The sequence below is a fragment of the Neltuma alba genome, unplaced genomic scaffold (assembly GCF_004799145.2).
Source record: "Neltuma alba isolate B1F8T4 unplaced genomic scaffold, ASM479914v2 tig00012448_pilon, whole genome shotgun sequence".
Classification (NCBI taxonomy): Eukaryota; Viridiplantae; Streptophyta; class Magnoliopsida; order Fabales; family Fabaceae; genus Neltuma; species Neltuma alba.
In genome coordinates this window covers 29,072-51,347 of record NW_021636927.1, presented here as the reverse complement: position 1 = coordinate 51,347, position 22,276 = coordinate 29,072, and the positions used below count along the sequence as shown (strand labels likewise).

Below are 22,276 nucleotides of genomic sequence, written 5' to 3'. Positions count from 1 at the left end.
CAATATGAGGACGAAGCTTGCCAGCACGGTCTATCTCACTAACTCGAGACATGGCTTTCGTCTTCTTTGATTCACCAATGAACTAGGAATAGAAATTGGCGCTCTAGGCTTTTCCTTGACAGGAGGGTTTGGATAGTTTTCCACGAATCCATCAAAATGTCTCCATATTCTTCAAAAAGGGATTCAAGATAAGGAATCAAGGCATCTCTAATCTCAAGAGTTGTAAGTTCTCTTCCTGTTCATGTCAAGGAGACTAAGATTATTAGGACTAAATGGAAATAAAAAAGAAATGAAAGTGCAAAACTAAACAACGTTGCAATCGAACCTACTAGGTACCGAGATTTATGTTTAGAGTGAATCTTCGATACAAGGTGATCGACAAAAACATCTGACTTATTGATGGTTCTTGCTGCAACTGCATTACTCAAGCCTTGTTTCTTCAAAAACAAGGTTAATAACGCCTTTGCTTCTTCCTTTTCTGCTGCTAATAGGGTTGGAGGCACGATTTTAATGACCGATCTGTACCAAAGATCGATATCATGAATGGACTTTATTTAATAGATTAAAAACCAAACCTCAGTCACGACTTTAAAGTCAGCAAATAAATGCTTACCATTCTTCGCTTGGCAAAAGAAAACCCTTGCAATATGATGAGGTTGATTCCTGATGTAAATTAACAAAAACACCAAATAAGTACAACATGACATTCAGAAAAAGTAATAAAAAGCAAAATGAGGACCCACACATCTTCCATTGTACTTCTTTGAAACATAATGGCACAGTCACGCTATTTGGCCACGGTGTGTTGAGTATTTAGGAGTTAGCAATGGTTCCACACTGACAGTAATGAAGTCCTTTTCCACAACCAGAGATTCCATATCAGCAGAGAAGAATCTTAACCTTTACATAAGTGCCTCCGGCTGGCATTAATTTACACCCTTTTAGAGAGTATCACTTCCACGTATATTCCAACCGTATACTGTAAGCTCGAGTAGCTATGAACGCATTTTTAAGAACATGATTTTTATGAGATTGTAACACGTATAATTGCGACTTAATCAACTCTGAATGTGCCTAAAATGAATTCAGCATTGCCTAATGCTGGTTCCTTGCATGTTCATCATGATCTTTTCTATAACTCTAGTTTTATTACCTTCACATTGCCGTCATCTCATATACCAAGCATCTAATCCTTTCAAACCACTCCAGTTCAGTGCTTTGGTTTTTCAACCGCTTAATAAATTTCAGGGGCATATTAATAGCAGCTTCAACATTCTGAGTACACATGCTTACCATTTAGACTATAAAGAAGAGACCTAGAGAGAGGGAGAGATGTTAGGATTACATTGAATAGCATTGAGCTGAAGAAGTAGTATTTAAGTAAAAAGACCCATGTTTAGGCAGAAAAGTGACGTGAAGGCCCTTAATATATCTCATCTCTCTAGAATCTAAGGCCTAACAAGAAAAAGAGGGAGCTGCTTGCAGATGCAGAAAAAGGAGTACATTACACACAGGAGCATGCTATTTACAAGATATTGATGGATGCTTGCGGATGCAGACAATGGTAAAGAAGAGAAGGATCACCTCTTGCTAGTGTATACTCTTGTCCAAGAGGAATGCTGGGCCAGGCGATTTAGATAAGGAATCTCCATACTGGCTACTTCAGTGAGTAAACGGTTCAGCTAATAGAAGCTCAGGAAATATCTGAGGCAGTATCTTGAAATTCTTGCACAGTCACTGTCACCGCTGTCGCCTCCGGCGCCGATTCCCTCTTCTCCTCCAAGCCTCAGCCTACGGCGACGTTGCTGCCTCGGACCCCCTCACGCCTGGCTTTCCGTATTCCAAATATTGACGGGAGCACTGATTTTCTGTCACCGCCGGCAATGATTCCCTTTCTCCATCAACCCTCTCAGTGGCGGTGATGCACCCAAAACAATCGGCCCCGCCAAGTCAGCTACCCCGCGTTCATTTATCCAAACCAGATCCAGCGTAATCCATCTGGGAAGATAAGAGATTATCAGTCATTTTAGTCTTCATAAATAGAAATATCCTTCCGGAAAAATGACTCTAGTCCCTTATCCGTTGAAAAGAAAAAAGTTCTCACTTATTAAAGTACTGAAAAACAAAAAAAAGTACTGAAAAAAAAAAAACTAAACCTCTCAAGTCTCAACTTCGAGTCGCCAGGGCCAGCGGCCACGTCAGAGCGTCCCAAAAATGGTCTCTGGGGAGTATAAATGTATAATAATACAAAACATTTTATACAGCTACCTGCTTAGTATAAAAACTAGTTTAATTTTTAATTTAATTTTAAATATAAAATCTTAATCTACTTTATCTTTTATATTTACCTATTTTTTTAAAATAATTTTTGTAGTAATTGTATATATTAAATATTCAATTTAATAATAGTTTTAGCTAATACATTATTGGCAAAAATATTTTAAGAAAAATAACACCTAATTATCACAAATAAATAACTCAACAAACTTCTTTAATTTATTCAAATTAGTCAAATGTATCTTATATTAAGACTCATAAGTAGTATGTATATGGATTAATACAACTATTTAAAATCTTAAACACGTGTGACCCTAAAAAGAAACTATTTAAATATATGTAAATAATACTACTTCAACTCCTTAATATAAAAATTAGTTGATTGATTTGAGTAAATTAAGAAAGTTTGTTAAGTTAGTTATTCGTAATAAATATGTGTTGTCTTTTCTAAAACATCCTTACTAATCAAGTGTATTAGTTTTAATGTTTGATAAAACATTTAATATGTACAGCTATTGTAAGGACTATCTTGGAGAAAAATGAATAAAAATGAGACACAAAGTAAATGGAGATCTTATATTTAGGATCAAATTAAAATTCAAATTAGCTCCTGTATTAATTAGAGGTAATCTACTACCTCCAGTCTTAATATAATAACTTATTTGACTTTATTTGGTTTTAATTATAAGACTCTAGTATACTTTGTCTCTCATATTTATCTATTTTTTTCAAGTTAGTCATTGTAATAATAGTAGTTCTAACTAATGCACTTGATTAGTAAGAATGTTTTAGGAACAACACTTATTTGTTATAAATAACTAAATTAATTTTTCTAATCTATTCAAATTAGTCAACTAACTCTTATACTACCTCCTGTCTTTAATATAAGACCTCGTTTGACTTTTATTTTGATCCTAAATATAAGACCCCAATCCATTTTGACTCTCATATTTATGTATTTTTTTTCCAAAGAAATCCTTCTAATAATAAATATAGTTCTAGACAATATACTTGATTAATAAGATGTTTTAGAAAAAACAACACATATTCATTACAAATAACTAACTTAACTTATTTTCTTAATCTTCTCAAATTAATCAACTAGCTCTTGTAATTAGGAGTGGAGGTAGTATTAAGTACAAGAGGTAGTATTAAATTATGTATGCCGTTGTGTAGTATATGCTTTGATAAGTACGTCCGAGAAATTTTATTCCGGTTACATGAGGTTGGCGAAAATTGGTTTTCTTCTGGGACCCGTAGCCACACTCTATTACATCCCCATAATATTTATGCTAAAAATCTTAAATTTATCGTACACTAAAGTTCCTGGCTAGCTGCAAATACAAAAATCGTAACGAGTACTGAATAAAAAGCACATGGCTAGCTCTACAGCCAATGGTGTTTCCATGATTTCTGTCTCCACACACACACATACACACACCCTTGACATATAGCCACCGAAAGCTAATATATATTCACTAATATTTGTTCTTATCATTCGTACGTGATTCCTTGTTAATGAGATTCTTGAACTTAATCAAATTCATTCGTCATGCCTCTTGAATGACTGCTTTGATATGCTTCATTCTAAGCTATAAAGTTTTGGCACTTGAAACCACACTTCATTACATCCAAGCACCTTAAAAATTAAAATACTAAATCACTCGCACACACTTAAGTTGCTGCATAATAAATATAGTAGTATAATCATAATAAGTCAATAAAAGTACACACATGTAATAGACTTGAAATCAGGCTGATGATGAGACATGGAAAACTTGAGGATCACAATTGAAGTCCAGCGGTGGGACTGTAACTACGTTGTGGAACGTGCTTGAAGATAGCCCACAGAAGATCCAAGTAGAGCGGAAACTGTGCCAAAACAAAAAGGGTTACAGGGAGGCAAGTCACCACGTAAAGTGGAAGAGCAAGATGATGAAGTGTATCCTTGAGCACGAAGAAATGTCCAGCACAGAATGACACCAACATGGAAGCAATCGACACGAACAAGGAAGTCAACCACCTATTAACTTCCTCGGCAAGTCTTTGTTAAAGTCTTGCTCTTGAAATCGAGAAGTGAGAATAGATAGGAACATCACCAGGGCCGTGATGGAGAAGCCCAGTGCCATGAGTGATGAGATGGCGAACAGTTGGAATTCTCGCCTATCTTCAAGGATTGGTTCGCCTGTTTCTGGGATGAATCCGCCGGGCACAGTGGCTGCTGTGGCAAATGCCACCGTGGCAATTAGTGCCGCCACCACCGAACATGATTCTGAGGTTTTGTTTAGCCACTCGGAGGCCGTTTTCGTGAGGTCCTTGTGAGTATTGGTAAACACAACATCTGGGGTTTCGTTCTTATTGTTGTATCGAACAAAGAAATCAGGTGGCATTGGCTCGTTTACGAACTGCATCAGAAATAACATTCAGATAATCATAATTCAGATATTACAGAAAAAACAAACACACACACGTATCTTGTTATTATTAATTAATTACCTTGTACCACTTGAGTTCCCATTGCATTTGAAGAGCTTCGCCAGGAATGAGCCAAGGCTTGTGCTCACGAAGTGTGGCTGCCAAGTGCAACGCACTGTTTCCATCCTTATCCATCTGATGAAATAAGCTCTCTTTATAAATAGCCTTCTTCAACAAGAACTCATACACATAAGGTTGCCTGAATTCTACTGCTAATAACACGATGTTCTTCTTATCTTCATTCATATCGTTAATGGCCACAGGAAATAACTCCAGAATTTTCTCTATTATTTCCATCACACCATTCTTTGCGGCCACTAATATAGGAGTCTCTGTTGTCCTCCTTTTAGGATTCTGCTCATCATTACTTTTGTTCTCGGTGTTCGAAGGTTTGATTGATACTCGCGGGATGCCATCGGCGTCTGACCACAGCTTTGGATAGCGTTCGTCTTCTTCGGGGTTCCTCCCATCATCCTCGTACTCATACATGGAAGCGTGGCGAAGAAGTTGTTCGACTATCTGAGCAGACCATGTATGGTTCTCCTTTTTGCGATGTATCTTCCTCAATTCCTCAGATCCTGGGGAAATTTCGAAATATATAATAAGCATATATAAATTGTGAGTGTCGTGTGCCATCATATATATTTCGTATAAGCCAAACATAAATAAGCATATATACCTTTCCCCAAAATTATCAGAAGCACCAGATAAAAGAACCTGATCAAGTCGCAACAGGTTTTATAATTAACTGGAAATAGCGGATTTGCCTGACCTCCGTCCACTACTTGTGATCCTAATTAAACAATGGTACAAGAGTTTAATTTTCAATAGTACTCACATATGTGCAATTTTAATTAATGCCAAAATTCAAAAGATCTCTCACCTCTTGCTTCGGGATTTTCCGCATAAGCTTCAGCAGGTTTGCGTACAACTGGAAATAGAAAACACGGTAATTTAAGTCCCAGTTATAATATATGCTAACAAGATCTCAGCTAGGGCATGGAGGGGGAAATTACCAGCAGTAATCACTTTTTTTATTAGTCGGGAAACATCCCACAATATTTTGCAGTTGTCAGGACAATCATGGCTATCGCTGTCCTCGGCTGCACTAGTGCATTTCTGATGTTCATATGCTGGATTTTCTACCTTAAGCTTCTCAACTTGTATACCTTCAAGACAGACAAACAAACATAGTATGCACATATTATAAACATCATGCCGATCGATGAATCAACCAAAAAGGCTTTTTTTCCTTAGTTAACTAAGCATGCATGCATGAAGAATGACACGAATTTACATACAGTGATAAATGAGGGTTTCCATCCGTCCAAGGCGGCTTCCGCTCCTAAAAGCACTAGGCTTTGATGCTAGCAAATGCAGAGGAGACGATCCTTCCTCATTCACCCAATTCGCAAGCTCTTCATACAGATGAACTATTCGAAATGCGAGATCTATATATATATATATAGAGAGAGAGAGAGAGAGTATTAATTAAATAATGTTATAGTTGACTGGAATAAACAAACATATATATAATGGAGAAGCTAGCCAGTGGAAATGAAAGAGTTAATAGAGAATGAATTGACACGTACGAAAGAAGTCACCGTTGATTGCGCAATGAAGAATAGTGTCACCGTTGTTCCTTCTACAGTTACCATAGTAGGGAGTGGTGGCGGGAGGGTTTCGGATGTAATGAAGGCCAAGGAAAGCATGTTTTCGGCCATAGAGAGCGGCCAAGAAGAGAGGCGTCTCGCCGTCAACGTTACGATCATCCACTAAGGTAGGCTCCACGCTAGCAATGATGTGACACATTCTGGCATTGCCCGTGTAAGCCGCCAAATGCAAGGCGGTGTTGTTTCTATTATTAGCAGTTCGTAGAGCCCTTGTAAGTTCCTCGCTACGAGGTTGTTTCAGCGACATGGCGCTGACCATCTGCTTCACCACGTCCTCCTTCCCATCAGAGACTGCTATGTGCAAAGCAGTTTGTCCAGAGCGAGTAATTCTGGCATTGTGAAGCGTCGCATCTTGCTTGTACATTTCAATGACCTTGCCCCATTCCCCTTTCATGGCGGATGAGAATAGGGTCTTCTTGTTGCTCTCCATGGCTTTACGTAGTTTGTTTCCACTTCAGTGATAGCTCCGTTTAAATATTGATCGATCACTTTAAGAGACTGACGATCTACTTTTACTGGCCATAGTTGGCTGGGTTGTCAAGTTATTCCCCAAACAAGGAAAAAAGCAAAAGAAGATGTTACAAGCCAAAAATATGGAAACAAAAAAAGTAATGTATACTTGTGCGGTGGGAATTCCGAAAAAGAGAACAAAGAAGAGTGTAATTCACAAAAACCCAACATGTTGGTGCTTTTTTGTTTAAGATGCTTCGTGGTGGGGAGCGATCGTGAAAAACATGAGCGAAGAAAGTGAGAAATTAAAGAGAGGGGGACAATAAGAAAGAAAGAAGTTTGATAGGGCAGGTGGGACACCGCAGTTCAAATATTAGTTATTAAAGCGTTGTTAATCACATCTTAATCACTAATCAGGTTCAGGCATTCGCGTCATAAGCTACTCGTGGTCTTTCCAAATCGGGAATAACTTTTGGGAACTAACACCTTTTGTTAAATTAAGAGTTGAGACGCAAGCCTGCTTTGTGCCCTGCAAAAAAAAAAAAAAAGCAAAAGCCTCTTAATCAGTCGTGTCACACGCCTCTGTTCTTTGGCTTCTTAACTGCTGTGAGTGTGTGTGCGTATATATCCTCCAATTTGAAAAAAGAGCCCAATCAAACCACTTTTTTTTTTCCTTGATCATCTACGCATAAATAAACTTGGGTTTTAAGTAACTTCTAACTCATTTTGCGTCCCTTGGTGACCACACTCTTCTAAGTCCCCGGTCGTCAACTCTACTACTGCATCTTCATCTGCATTTGCATTTTAGATATATTAAGAAAAGTTGATAATTAAGTTAATTATAATAAATGTGATGGAAAAAATAATTATAATAAACGTGACGTAGTCTCTTTAAAATATCTTTACAAGTTAAATAAATTACTTTGAAAAAATGAAAAAAAAAATGAATGACAAAACGGATTGAAGCTATTAGGATCATAATCAACTAATTTTTCTACAATGTCTCATATCTTACATCTTTTCTTTATCAAAATTTTATAACTTTATTTTTTAAATTGAATTGATTAAAACTTTTTCTTCCATCCCCTCTAATTCCCTCATACTAAACATCACGTAAGTGAACTTAATTTCAAACAAGTTAAAGCATAGATATTCTTATTCTTAATGTCTTGAAAAATACTTGCACGACGTAACAGGCCAAAAAATATAAAAAAGCTTAGTCTGAGGAGATGTTCAGCATAGCTTGAATCCATGGCTCTTGAGACTTGACGGACACCGACTTAACTCAAAAACTCGGGTTCCTCGTGGCTGTTTTTGAGACTGCCCCACGCCCAGGTATAATGGAATAAAATATATTTATTATCAATATAATAAAATTATTGTTTTGTATAATTATTGTCTCCTTACAATCTATACATAGTACGTAATCTGATTGATTTTTTTTTTCCAGTTAGATCTAGTTGTATGCTGAATCAAAGACAAGTCATCAGTTACTAACGTTTCGCTTGCAAATTAACAAATTATGAGTAGAGATCAATACTAAGGATTCTATAAAAAGAAAAAAAAACTTTAAGAGCTCAATTAAAAATGAGAAAATTATAAGAACTTGCATATTAGTTTTTTCTTATTATTATCATCCATGATTTTTAAGAGTTTTTTTTTTTACCTCTCCATTTTTAAGAAATTGAGAAATATGATTATGCTCTTCGTGAACTAATTAATACTTAACAGTTTGTAATTAAGACTCAAATCATATTTGAAATTGTCTACAACTCATTTTTCGATAAAAAATTTTCTACGACTCGAAAATATGACTGAAACTTTGAAGTTATTGGATTATGATTTTTTTCTCCCTCCCAAGTCATTCAAATGACTTCTCATATGCTTATAAAAAGATAAAGTTTGACGCTAGAAGCCACACTTTAATACACCCAACAAGCACCTTAAAACATTAAATTACTCTCACATTCAAGTTCCGACATATATATATAATGTATAATCATAACAAGTCAATAAAAGCACACACATGTGACAGACTTCAAGTGTTCAATTACACACTGTTCAAATCAGGCTGAGACATGTTGAAATCAGGTGGTGGGCCTGTAGCTACGTTGTGGAACATGCGTCACGGTAGCCCATAGAAGATCAAAGTATAGTGGAAATTGTGCCAAAACAAAAAGGGTCACAGGGAGGCAAGTCACCACATATATTGGAAGAGCAAGATAATGAAGTGTATCCTTGAGCACGAAGAAATGTCCAGCACAGAACGACACCAACATGGAAGCAATCGACACGAACAAGGAAGTCAAACCTATCATTAGCTTCCTAGGCAAGTCTTTGTCAAAGTCTCTCTCTTGAAATCGAGAAGTGAGTATAGATAGGAACATCACCATGGCCGTGATGGAGAAGCCCAGGGCTATGAGTGATGAGATGGCGAACAGTTGGAATTCTGGTTTATCTTCAAGGATCGGGTGGCCTGTATTCTCGAAGAATCCGCCGGGCACGGTGGCTGCCGTGGCAAAGGCCACCGTGGCAATTAGTGCGGCTACTAGCGAGCATGATTCTGAGGTTTTGTTCAGCCACTCGGCGGCCGTTTTTGTGAGGTCCTTGTGAGTATTGGTGAACACAACATCTGGGGTTTCGTTCTTCCTGTTGTATCGGCCAAAGAAATCAGGCGGCATTGACTCATTCACGAACTGCTTCAGAAATTACGTCCAGATCATCAGAACACAGAAGTTACAGGAAAAAAATCAATATATACATATATATATATGCATATTTTGTTGTTATTAATTACCTTGTACCATTTGAGTTCCCATTGCATTTGAAGAGCTTCGCCAGGAATGAGCCACGGCTTGTCCTCACGAAGTGTGGCTGCCAAGTGCAACGCACTGTTTCCATCCTTATCCATCTGATGGAATAAGCCCTCTTTGTAAATATTCTTTTTGAGCAAGAACTCATACACGTGAGGTTGCCTGTGTTCCACTGCTAATAACACTATGTTCTTCTTATCTTCATTGAGATCGTGAATGGCCACCGGAAATAACTCCACAATTTTCTCTATTATTTCCATCACACCATTCTTTGCAGCCACTAAGATAGGAGTCTCCGTTGTCCTCCTTTTAGGATTCTGCTCATCGTTACCTTTGTCCTTGGTGCTGCTAGGTTTGATTGATGCTGCAGTGATGTCATCCTGTGACGACGTCGTACTATAGCCTTCGTCTTCTTGTGGGTCTCTCCCATCATACTCGTACTCATACAAGGAAGCGTGGTGAAGAAGTTGTTCGACTATCTGAACAGACCATGTATGGGTCTGCTTTTTTCGATATATCTTCCTCAATTCCTCAGATCCTGGGGAAAATTCCAAATGCAATCATTAATGTTGCCATGTGCCATCATACATATTAGCATGAAAGGCGTCAAACATAAATAAGCATACATACGTACCTTTCCCCAGAATTATCAGAAGCACCAGATAAAAGAACCTGATCAAATTGCAACAGGTTTTGTAATTAACTGGAAATAACAGATTTGCCTGACCTCCGGCCGCTCGGGATCCTAATGAAGCAATGGTATGAGAGTTTTCAGTGGTACTCACACGTGCAATTTTAATTAGTGCTAAAATTGAAAAGATCTGTCACCTCCCACTCCGGGATCTTCCGCGTCTCTTTCAACAGGTTTGCGTACAACAGGTTTGTGTACAACTGGAAACAGAAAACACAGTAATTTGAGTCGCGCGCAATTATATGTGTCAACAAGTTCTTAGGTAGGGCATGGAGGGAAAAATTTATATAGATGGCATGGGATTCAAATGTAATTAAATTTACATACCAACAGAGACCCCTTTTCTTATTAGCCGGAAAAAACCACACAATGTATTGTAGTTGTCAGGACAATCGTGGCTGTCACCGTCCATGGCTGTTCCTGGGCATTTCTGATGTTCATCTGCTGAAGCTGCCGCCTTAAGCTCCTCAACATATATACCTTCCAGACAAACAAACAAATAAACACGGTGTGTGTGTGTGTATCTATGCATATATGCATGGATGAAGAATGGGACGAATTAAATGCTTACATACAGTGATAAATAAGGGTTTCCATCCGTCCAAGGCGGCTTCCGCTTCTGAAAGCACAAGGCTTTGATGCTAGCAAATGCAGAGGAGACAATCCTTCCTCATTCACCCGATTCGCAAGCTCCTTGTACAGATGAACTATATGAAATGCAACATCTATATATATAATATATATATTAAGTGATGTTATAATAAACTATGTATATGTATAATGGAGAAGCCAGCTGGGTAGTGGAAATTAAAAGGGTTGAGGATGAATTCACACGTACCGAAGAAGTCACCGTTGATTGCGCAGTGAAGAATAGTGTCACCATTGTTCCTTCTGCAGTTAACATCGAAGGGACGAGTAGTGATGTCAGGGTTTCGGGTGAAATGAAGGCAAAGAAAAGCTTGTTTTCTGCCATGAAGAGCGGCCAAGAAGAGAGGCGTCTCGCCGTCGACGTTGCGATCATCCACTAAGGTAGGCTCCACGCTAGCGATGAGGTGACACATTCCGGAATTGCCCATGGAAGCCGCCAAATGCAAGGCAGTGTTGTTTCTATTATTAGGAGTTCGCAGAGCCTTTATAAGACCCTCTTTATGAGGTTGTTTCTGGGACATGACGTGAAGCATCTGCTTAACCACATCCTCCTTCCCATCAGAGACAGCAATGTGCAGAGCAGTGTGTCCAGAGCGAGTGATTCTGGCATTGTGAAGCCTCGCATCTTGCCTGTACATATCAATGACCTCGCCCCATTTCCCTTTCATGGCCCATGAGAATAGTGTCTTCTTGTTGCTCTCCTGCTCCATGGCTACTTTAGGTAGTTTGTGTTGTGGGTTAGTTTCTATTCAGTGATAGCTCGTTTAAATACTGATCTGCTTAGGAGATTTTGATGATATGATTTAATTTCTTGGCCAGAGTTTGCTGGGTTATCAAGTTATTCCCCAAACAAGAAAGAAGGCAAAAGAATATTTTACAAGCCAAGAAAAAAAAGGAAAGAAACTATGTAACGTCACTATTTGTGCGGTGGAAATTAAATTCCCAGAAAAGAGAATAATGAAGAGTGTAATTCACAAAAACTATTGGGACACGCATTGGCATGTTGACGCTTTTTTCGTTTTAGGTGCTTCGTGGTGGGAGCAAATCGTGAAAAACATGAGTGAGTAAAGAAGTGAAAGAGCTGGGCAGAATAGAAGGAAGGAAGGAAGGAAGGAAGGATATATACCATATAGAAGTATGGCAACAGCCCAAGGAGCCTTCTTTTTCATTTTGGAACATGACATCACTTTAATGTTAGTTACTGCCCTCGTTTCTTAAGGTCTAGTTTGTATGAAAAACCTATAAATTAGATTTTATATTAAGAATTGGAGATAACATTAAACTGTGGTTAATCACATCTTAATATGGTTCAGGCGATCAGGTTTAAACTCGTGATCTTTCCAAATCGGGAAAAAAAAAAAAAAAAGGCAACCCTGGGCGCTTAGGCTTTGGCCCACTCTGGCCTGCAAAAAGCAAAAGTGGCTTGTTTTTTCTTTTTTTTCCTTGGGGTTTAATTATACCATCACTTTTTGCCCCCTTTTTAAACGATCTAATCATAAATTAGCTTGGATTTCAAAGTAATTCTTAACTCATTTAATAAGTTTCCAGTCATGAACTGAATAGCACCTTCATTTGCATTTGGATTTTAATATATTCGTCTCGTTTGGTCTTTAATGAAAAATTATTTAACAATTTTGAGTAAATTAAAAAATTTGGATATATTAGTCAATTATAATAAATGTGATCCTATCACTCTAAAATACTTCTATATAATATTATTATATCAATTTATAAGTAAAGTAAATTAATTCAAAAAAATAATAAATTGATGCAGATTTAATTAATTAATTTTTTTTGTTAACTACCCACTCACCTATTTACTGATTTTGCATTTTAATTATTTTATTTAAAATTAGGGTATAAGTACCCTAGGTTTCTATCGTGTAAGCAGACTTAGCTTTTGACGTATCAGATAGTTTTCTTCCATTCCCGTTCTCGTCTTTGCTCTTCCTTTCTCTCTAATATTCTTCCCTGATCTCCTTCTATTTCCCTTTCTCTTTTCTGTTTTACATCAATTTTTGCATCAGAGCTAGGCTGTGCTTCCCTATGTCCAATTTCTGTCAATCCAAACCATCCAAACACGCCATTAAGTTCAAAAGCTACACAGTGCCGTTGCTCTCCAGTTTTCGCCGCCAATCGCCTCTGTCTATTCACTCCCAGGCCTCCTCTCACCGCGCCACCACCGTCATCGTCCTCTTCGGCCAATAACCGTCCAGACCACTCAATTTCACAGTGAGTTACTGCCAGAAAAAATCCACTGCGCGAGATCACCGTCACTGTCACTTTGAAGGCTCATAACTCTCTCATCCGACCTTTGATTGGCACGAAACCGCCTCCAATATCGGGTTCGCAAGGAGGAACACGGCCAGACCTAGAAATTTCAAGGCCAACCGGTGCTCCATGCGCCCCCACTCGCCGCCGTGGTCTCCATGCGCTGCCGCGTTGCCAGCTCACCCAGATTGCGTTTTTCGCCGTTTTGACCCCGTTTCGCATCGTTTCTTCCAACAACGACCCTCCCAATGCTAAGAGCAATCACCCAAGAGCATTGGGTAATTTTTTGGTGTCGTAAAGCTGTGCCAGTAAGGCCCAATCGACCATCTAATTAATTACTGTGACTTTTTGAGCATATTGGAGGTTACTTTTATTGCTTTGGGATGTTGTTCTTGTTGGATACCACTGCTGCCTGTATATATATATATATCTAGTTATTTATCCCTGATTATTATTTTATAGCTTAAAAAAAAGGGACAAAAAAGGACCCAAAAAAGGAAAAAAAAAAAGAAAAAAGGAAAAAAAAAGAAAAGAAAAAAAAATTTTATTTTCATTTTATTAGTAACTTTTTTACTTGCTTCATTATTTATTGTTAGCTTTCGCCTATCTATTGCATGACTATTCAGGTTTAAACTTGTGATCTTTCCAAATCGGGAGAAAAAAAAAGGCAACCCTGGGCGCTTAGGCTTTGGCCCACTCTGGCCTGCAAAACGCAAAAGTCGCTTTTCTTTTTTTTCCTTGGGGTTAATTATACCATCACTTTTTGCCCCCTTTTTTAAATGATCTAATCATAAATTAACTTGGATTTCAAAGTAACTCTAACTCATTTAATAAGTTGCCAGTCATCAACTCAATAGCATCTTCATTTGCATTTGGATTTTAATATATTCGTCTCGTTGGTCTTTAATGAAAAATTATTTAACAATTTGAGTAAATTAAAAAATTAGATATATTAGTTAGTTAATAAAATGTCATCCCATCACTCTAAAATACTTCTATATAATATTATTATATCAATTATAAGTAAAGTAAATTAATTTAAAAAATAATAATAAAAAGACAAGATGAATCAAAGTCTTGTATTTGAAACAAAAACTTATTATCTCATAATTGGCTTTTATATTTAAGACTAGAGTAATATATATTTTTAATTAAATTTGTGAGTAATTTATTTCAAAAATTACAAAAACCTTATTTTCAATGAGTTTATAAACACATTGTAAAATCACTTGAATTGAAAATACTAATATTAGCAAGGTGTTCACGTTTGAGATTTCAGAACCAAAACTATAGCACCCCCAGGGTTTTCCTTTTATGCCCTATTTTAAAACATTTTAGTTAACTTTCATATGGATTATGATTTGCTTTTTGTCAAAAAAATGTAAAAATTTTGTACCTTAAAAAGTACATTTATAACGGTACCTCTGAAGAAACTGTTGATTCAAAATGTTTGAACTTCTTTCGGGACGCGGATGACCATCGATCTTAACGATAACAACATTTCCCATAGCTCTGCAAATATTGATGTCATGATTATATTACCGATTATTACCTCCATTTCTTAATATAAGAGATATATATAATTAAATTACATAATTAAGAAAATTAGTTAAATTAGTTATTTATAACAAATACTCCTCCGATCCTTAATATAAGATATATTTAACTAATTTGATTAAACTAAGAAAGATAGGTAAGTTAGTTAATTATAAGAAATATGACATGTTCTTTCTAAAATACCATAAATCATCTTTCTTTATATCATCCATTTTTTACATAATTATGGTTGAGAGAATATCCATAAGAGTAATTTAGGAAAAATATAAATATGATAAATAAGTCTTATATTTAGAATCAAAATCAACTCAACAATTAGGTTCTATATTAAAGACCGGAGTAGTATATTTTGATTTTTCTAAATTACCCTATTTAATCATATGTATTAGAATTATCTTTTGATTAAAAGCTTTCCTTAATATATGTAATCAATAAGTATAGTTTGGATATAAATTTGGAAAGTAAAGTTATATTTAAAACTAAAATAATAAATTATTTATTTAATTCCTATATTAAAACAGAAACAGGAGTTAGTAGGTATTCTTGTTCGCAATAAAATTAAAGGGGTGTTTGGATGAAACAAATCATGATTTGGAGAATAGCTCCTGAAGAATAATTTTGGGAAGAATCGATTTTGGAAAAAATATATTTTGTGAAAAAGTAATTCTGATAAAGTGAAAGTGTTTGAATAGTTGTTATCAGAAGCACTTTTTATATGTGTAAATTACTAAAAAAGGTTATAAATTAATATGATAATTACATAAAAGATAGATTTTATAATATATTTCAATTTGAAAGAATAAAATTATTAATAAATATTTTTTACTAACATAATATAATATATAAGATAATATAATTAATAAATAATTAATGTGTATATATATATTTATAAAATAATAAAATTAAATATATTTTAAAGAAAAATAACTTTTTTTTTCACACAGAAAAATATTAATTTCTTTAAAAATTTTAAATATAAAATCATATAACATTTTTTATTTTATCCAAACTAAGATTTTAGATATCATCTAAACAGGCTCTAAAAGTCACAGTGAGGACAGTCTTTCATAATAGCCCAAACTAGGGAAAAGGATAGGCTCATCATTGCGGAAAATGAAGCCATCCCAAAAGGCCGGTGAGCGTTGGAGTTTGGAAGAGAACAAAGAAATGTTTTTTCTATATATGAAAAAAAGAGTGCCAAGAAAATTAATTGGTTAAGGCTCCCATTTTATCAAATTCAGAAAAACTTAAGAGCGATTTTAGATGATTTGTATTTTACCTGTATGAAAATAAAAAATATAATGACAAATAAAATTCTCTAGTAAAATATTATGAAAATTATCACTCTGAACTAATTTATATAAATCTGCTCTTTTTCTGGTCACACTAAATTGAAAGATCATCTCATATCAAAGATATGGTTCAACTAGCTAATAATTAATCCAAAAATTTCATATATACACCAAGTACATACAAAAGAAAAACTTACAGTAACATATTTCAATATTCCAGTTCTTAATAAATTCTTCTTTTTTTGGGGGGGGGGGGCCAAAAGTTCTTAATAATTTCCAACAAACGTATACTTGTAGAGGTGCCTTTTGGTGCAGCAGATTCGGAAAAAAGAAAAAGGAAGGAAAGATTTTATTCCGTCCGAATGGCTTTGTCACGGTCATAGAAGATTTGGGCCAGAATAGGGGCCCAATAAGGAGCCCAGGAAGAAAGGAGAGGGCGTGAAGTGAATTATGTGGAGTCTTCTCTGCACTATCCCAGTGATTGGATTTTCTAATCTCTTCTCTACTCTTATTCTGTATTTCCTAATTTCTATTGAATCAGAATTATGTTATTTTTCTTTTATATTGTTGACTCTGTTGAATATATTGAACTTGAAATTTCCACTATAAATGGTTCAATATTATTGACTTGAGTTGCATTATCTGAGGATCATTTGTGTGATTGTTACAGGCTTCATATAGAACACACACATAGAATCAACAGTAGAATTAATGTAAAACAGGCAGGCATAAGAGAAGACGATACATAGAATCAATAGTAGAATTAATGAACAATACTTGCACGTAACAGATCAAAATAAAAGCTTAGTCACAAAGCAAGAGCGAATCTGAGGAGATGCACGTAACAGTTGAGAATCCATGTGTAGCTCCGAGTCATTATCTCAGTCTTCAAAAGCTTGAAGACACCAAGTTAACTAACTCGGAAACAAGGGTGCCTGTTGGCTTTTTTTGGGACTGCCTTACACTACTCAGGCACAATAATGGCAGGCCATCCTTTATTATTCTCCGTGTAAACCCCCCCCCCCCCCACACACACACACAACAAATCAGAATCACTTCTGAAGTTAGTTAGTTGGTGGCCCTTTTGGTACGTTGTGGAACAGGAACAAAGGTAAACCTTAAAAAATCAAAGTGGAGCGGAAACTTCGACAAGACATAAAAGATGACAAGGAGGGAAATCACGGCATACAGAGTAAAGGCAGCATTGTGAAGTTGATGCTTGAGCACGAAGAAATGTCCAGCACAGAATGACACCAACATGGAAACAATCGACATGAGCAGCAACGTCACACCCGTCAGTAACTGCATGGGCAGGTCTCTGTAAAAGTCTTGCTCTTGAAATCGAGAAGTAAGTAATGATAGGAATGTCACCACCGCCATGACGGAGCAGCACAGGGCTACCAGTGATGAAGCCGCGAACACATTGAATGCTGTCTCATTTTCCAGCGTTGGATAGCCGGAATCTTGAGCGACGCCACCGGGCACGGTGGTTGCTGTGGCGAAGGCTACTGTAACAATTATTGTGGCCACAAATGAGCATGATTTTGAGGTTTTCCTTAGCCACTCGCCACCGCTTTTGACGAGGTCACCGTGAGTTCTGTTGAAGACTTCATCTGGAGTTTCGTTTCTATTATTGTAGAGACGTGTAAAACCAGCCGGCAGTGACTTTTTCACAAACTGCACGCATCTCCAAACATTACAAGGTCGCTCAGAATTGAGATATTCTAGCAAAAATGAATTTTTTTTAAAAAAAAAAGTATCAAGGCGAGTGTGGGTAAGGAATTCATGCATGTTCTTTGAAGTTTCCTTTTCTGAAGTTCACAAACTTGTTCTTTCTGTTTTTTTTTTTTTAATTTTTATGTGAATAGTTTATCAATTACCTCGTACCACTTGTACTCCAATTGCATTTGAAGAGCTTCCCCAGTAATGACCCAAGGCCTGCTGTCACCGAGTGTGGCTGCCAAGTGCAACACACTGTTTCCATCCTCATCCACCTGATAGAACAGGCTCTCTTTGTAAATATTCTTCTTCAGCAAGAACTCATACACCTGACGTTGCCTGTGTTCTACTGCTAATAACACTATGTTCTTCTTATCTTCATTCACATCGTGAATGGCCAATGGAAAGAGCTCCACAATTTTCTCTATCATTTCCATCACGCCACTCTTTGCTGCAGCCAGTAATATAGGAGTCTCCATTGTCCTCCTTTTAGGATTCTGCTCATCATTACCTTTGTTCTCGGTGCTCCTAGGTTTGATTGATGCTGCAGTGGTGTCATCCTCTAACGAATTCGTATTATAGCCTTCGTCTACTTGGGGTTTTCTCCCATCATCCTCGTACACATACAAGGAAGCGTAGTGAAGAAGTTGTTCGACTATCTGAACAGACCATGTATGGGTCTGCTTTTTTCGATATATCGCCATCAATCCCTCAGATCCTGTAGAGTATATAATAAGCATATATGTAAATTATGAGTGTCGTGTGCCATCATATATATTTAATTAGTACGAAATGTGCCAAACGTAAATTAGCATATGTACCTTTCCCGAAAATTGTCAAAATTATCAGGTAAAAGAACTTGATCCAATGGAGACCAGTTTCGTAATTATCAGGAAATAACGGATTTTCCTGACGTTCGTTGACCACTGGTGATCCTAATTAAACAATTTTACGAGAGCTTTCACTCGTGATCAATTGTACGTGCTCAAATATGCAATTTTAATTTCTACCAAAAAAAAAAATGCAATTTTAATTAGTGCCGAAATTCAAAAAACCTCTCACCTCCCAGTACTCCGGGATCTTCCGCATCTGCTTCTACATGGTGGGCCAATACTGGAAACAGAAAACACAGTAATTTAAGCCGCAATTATATACATATGCCAACAAGATCTCAGCTAGGGCATCGAGGGAAAAATTCACATAGATGGTGTAAGATACAAATGTAATAAAATTTATATACCAACGGTGACCGAGTTTTTTATTAGCCTGCAAGCATCCCACAGTGTTTTGTAGTTGTCAGGACAAACATGGCTATCACTGTCCTCGACTGCCTTCCGATATTCATCTCCTACATTTTCTATGGTCTTAAGCTTCTCAACATATATACCTTCAAGACAAATTAAATGCCGATGAACCAATCAAATAGGCTTTTTCCTTAGTTAACTGACCATGCATATGAAGAATGACGCAAAATTAAATGCTTACATACAGTGATAAATGATGGTTTCAATCCGTCCAAGGCGGCTTCCGCTTCTGAAAGCAGTAGGCTTTGATGCTAGCAAATGCAGAGGAGACAATCCTTCCTCATTCACCCAATTCGTAAGCTCTTTATATAGATGAACTATTTGAAACGCAAGATCTATACACACACCATAGCATTAGTGAAGTGATGTTATAGTTGATTAGAACAAACAATATAACGGATCGGAGAAGCTGGCGAGCTAGTGGAAATTAAAGAGTTGAGACTGAATTTAGATGTACCAAAGAAGTCACCGTTGATTGCAGCGTGAAGGATGGTGTCACCATCGTACCGTCTACAGGTACCGCAGAAGGGAGGAGTAGTGATGTCAGGGTTTCGGATGCAATGAAGGCAAAGAAAAGCTTGTGTTCTGCCATGGAGAGCTGCCAAGAAGAGAGGCGTCTCGCCCTCAGCATTACGATCATCCACTAAGGTAGGCTCCACGGTAGCAATGATGTGACACATTCTGGCATTGCCCATGACAGCTGCTACATGCAAAGCAGTGATTTTTCTATTATTAGGAGTTCGCAGGGCCTTTATAAGCTCCCCTTGATTAGGTTGTGTCAGGGACATGGCGTGGACCATCTTCTTCACCACGTCCTCCTTCCCATCAGAGACAGCAATGTGCAGAGCAGTTTGTCCAGAGCGAGTGATTCTGGCATTGTGAAGCGTCGCATCATGCTTGTACATTTCAATGACCTTGCCCCATCCCCCTTTCATGGCGCATGAGAATAGGGTCTTCTTGTTGCTCTCCTGCTCCATGGCTGCTTTAGGTAGTTTGTATTGTGGGTTAATTTCTATTCAGTGGTAGCTTGTTTAAATACCGATCTGCTTAGGAGATTTTGATGATATGATTTATTTTCTTGGCCAGAGTTTGCTGGGTTTTCAAGTTATTCCCCACCAAAAAAAAAAAAAGAGCTTAACTATATGCATGTTTTTGTATATTTGTGGTGGGGAAATTCTGCAAAAATAAGAGCAAATAGGAGTGTCATTCACAGTGGAATCAACATGCTTGGTGGTGGGGGAACAGAGGTACGGAAAGCACACGTGGCACTTGGATACTGACGCCCGCCCACATCCAATTTATTAATTACACAATAATTGCTATGAAACTGTGGATAATCAAGTCTGTTTTAATCAGGTTCGCGTCAAAAAACCGGTGATGTTTATTCTTTCCTTCCTAAAGAGCAAGCTAAATTAAAGGAATTGAAACTTGTTGAGAGAGACAAATGATGCTTCATTAGATTATGATATACTCCTCCGGTCCTTAATATAGGACCTAATTCTTGAGTTGGTTTTGGTTCTAAATGTAAGACCCATTTCTCATATTTATTAATTTTCTCTAAATTATCCCTATGGATACTCCCTCAACCATAATCAAGTAGAAGAGGGAGAAGGGGTATTAAAAAAGATGATTATGGTGTTTTAGAAAAAATGTGTCACTTTTCTTATAATTAACTAACTTACCTAACTTCCTTAATCTAATCAAATTAGTTAAATGGATCTTATATTAAGGACTGGAGGAGTACTACCTCTGGTTCTAATTATAAGAGCCAGTTGACTAATCTGAGGAGATTAAATAAATAAGTTGAGTTAGTTATTTGTCCTAAGTTGGTATTGTTTTTCCTAAAATATCATTACTAATCAAGTGTATTGATGATGAGAGCCTTTGTCGTTCACCTTAGGGTTCCCAATCAAAAATAAATCCAAACAATGCAATATAGTGCAAAACTCGAGTCGTTTCACTTTGAGGAGCCTTTATTTGAAATCCTAAGCAACTAAGTATCAAAAATAAAGAATTGACTTGAAAAGGGATTGATTTTCTTGTCCTGATTGGAAAAATTTAAAAGGATGTAAAATGAGTAAATAATTTTTGGATTTTTAGTTTATAAAATGGATACGAATGAGATAAACAAAGAGAATTAACAAGTGATAGCAAATGGAAAAGCAATCCTCTAGCACAATGATTAAGGCTATCATTACTTCGATTAATTTGGGAGCTAGCTAAATTCAAAAGACTCTAAGGGCCACCCCTTAGACTCGGTTTAATTAGAATAATCAACACCAAGCCACCTTGCATATTAATTATTCACAATTAAACTGTTTCAGCACAATTAGCCAAAAAGAAAATCAAAGAAAAGCAATTAACATTTTTAGTCCAATAACCAAGCCACCTTGAATTATTACTAAATGTTCACAATAACTTCAAAACATAGTCTGACCCAGTACAATGTAAAGAAATTAAAGCTAATCACAGCATAATGTTAAATACTAATCAAAGATTCCAACAACTACAGCTAATCTCAATACAAATATAAATCATCACAGTCCATTCAAACATTATAAAATTCATTCTAAGACCTAGAAATCACAATTATAATGAAAGAAGTAAAGATTAGAAGAGTTGAAACTCCCCTTTGAAGCTCTAAGTTCAAGCCATAACCATTGCTCTAGAGAATTGGAAGGATTTAGCTGCTCCTAACCATCACCACAGCTCCACCAAAATTCCAATTCGGTTCAGCCATGAAGAACAATGAAGATGGCATCTGGAGGAGTGATTTTGCTGTGAAGCTATGGTCCTTCGTTTCGTTCTGGCGTCTGCTTCTGGTTCGTGCGTGCGCCTCCTCTATTTTTTTTCCTCTGCCGCCAGCCGCGTGTGTGCGCTCTATTCCTTGCGTCTCCTGCCTCCTGGAGAAGATGATGAATATTGGATTATTAGGGTGACGTTTTGCCCCCACCTATTTTTTTTTAAATTTTATTTTTCTTTTCTTTTCCTTTTTTTTTTAATTTTTAAATCTTCCAAGAATCTGCAAGCAAAATTCAAGGATAAGGTAGCATTAATTGTCCTAAAAAATCAATTAGTCACAATTAAATCAAAATATGACAATTTT

General features: G+C 36.7%; 2 protein-coding genes, 1 long non-coding RNA gene and 1 pseudogene across 3 annotated transcripts; all 4 read right to left on the bottom strand.

The window, feature by feature from the left end:
- Positions 1–145: 145 nt before the first annotated feature.
- LOC114727103 (uncharacterized) lies at positions 146–2,065 on the bottom strand. Its single transcript, XR_003738557.1, has 4 exons — positions 1,585–2,065; positions 614–663; positions 326–519; positions 146–235 (listed from the first exon to the last, which is right to left on the bottom strand). It is a non-coding gene; the product is annotated as an uncharacterized LOC114727103 (long non-coding RNA).
- A 1,913-nt stretch (positions 2,066–3,978) lies between these two features.
- On the bottom strand, positions 3,979–6,855 carry LOC114727099 (uncharacterized; annotated as a pseudogene).
- Positions 6,856–8,962: 2,107 nt separating this feature from the next.
- On the bottom strand, positions 8,963–10,543 carry LOC114727098 (ankyrin repeat-containing protein ITN1). The gene is made up of 4 exons (XM_028913826.1): positions 10,517–10,543; positions 10,323–10,433; positions 9,673–10,226; positions 8,963–9,571 (listed from the first exon to the last, which is right to left on the bottom strand). The coding sequence occupies exons 3-4, from the start codon at positions 9,946–9,948 to the stop codon at positions 8,963–8,965; spliced, it is 885 nt and encodes a 294-aa protein (XP_028769659.1). The 5' UTR covers positions 9,949–10,226; positions 10,323–10,433; positions 10,517–10,543.
- Positions 10,544–17,215: 6,672 nt separating this feature from the next.
- Positions 17,216–20,147, bottom strand: LOC114727097 (uncharacterized). The gene is made up of 7 exons (XM_028913825.1): positions 19,628–20,147; positions 19,356–19,505; positions 19,107–19,253; positions 18,929–18,979; positions 18,688–18,801; positions 18,028–18,584; positions 17,216–17,824 (listed from the first exon to the last, which is right to left on the bottom strand). The coding sequence occupies exons 1-7, from the start codon at positions 20,145–20,147 to the stop codon at positions 17,216–17,218; spliced, it is 2,148 nt and encodes a 715-aa protein (XP_028769658.1).
- Positions 20,148–22,276: the final 2,129 nt, after the last annotated feature.

Bases quoted from the DNA above. Each gene is read 5' to 3' on its own strand.
- LOC114727098 (XM_028913826.1), bottom strand. From the start codon at position 9,948: ATGGAAATAATAGAGAAAATTGTGGAGTTATTTCCGGTGGCCATTCAC. The intron at 9,572-9,672 runs GTAATTAATAAC...TTTCTGAAGCAG, and splicing joins GGGAACTCAAATGGTACAAG to TTCGTGAATGAGTCAATGCC.
- LOC114727097 (XM_028913825.1), bottom strand. From the start codon at position 20,147: ATGGAGCAGGAGAGCAACAAGAAGACCCTATTCTCATGCGCCATGAAA. The intron at 18,585-18,687 runs GTACATATGCTA...TATACTCTACAG, and splicing joins TTTGACAATTTTCGGGAAAG to GATCTGAGGGATTGATGGCG. The intron at 17,825-18,027 runs GTAATTGATAAA...AGATGCGTGCAG, and splicing joins TGGAGTACAAGTGGTACGAG to TTTGTGAAAAAGTCACTGCC.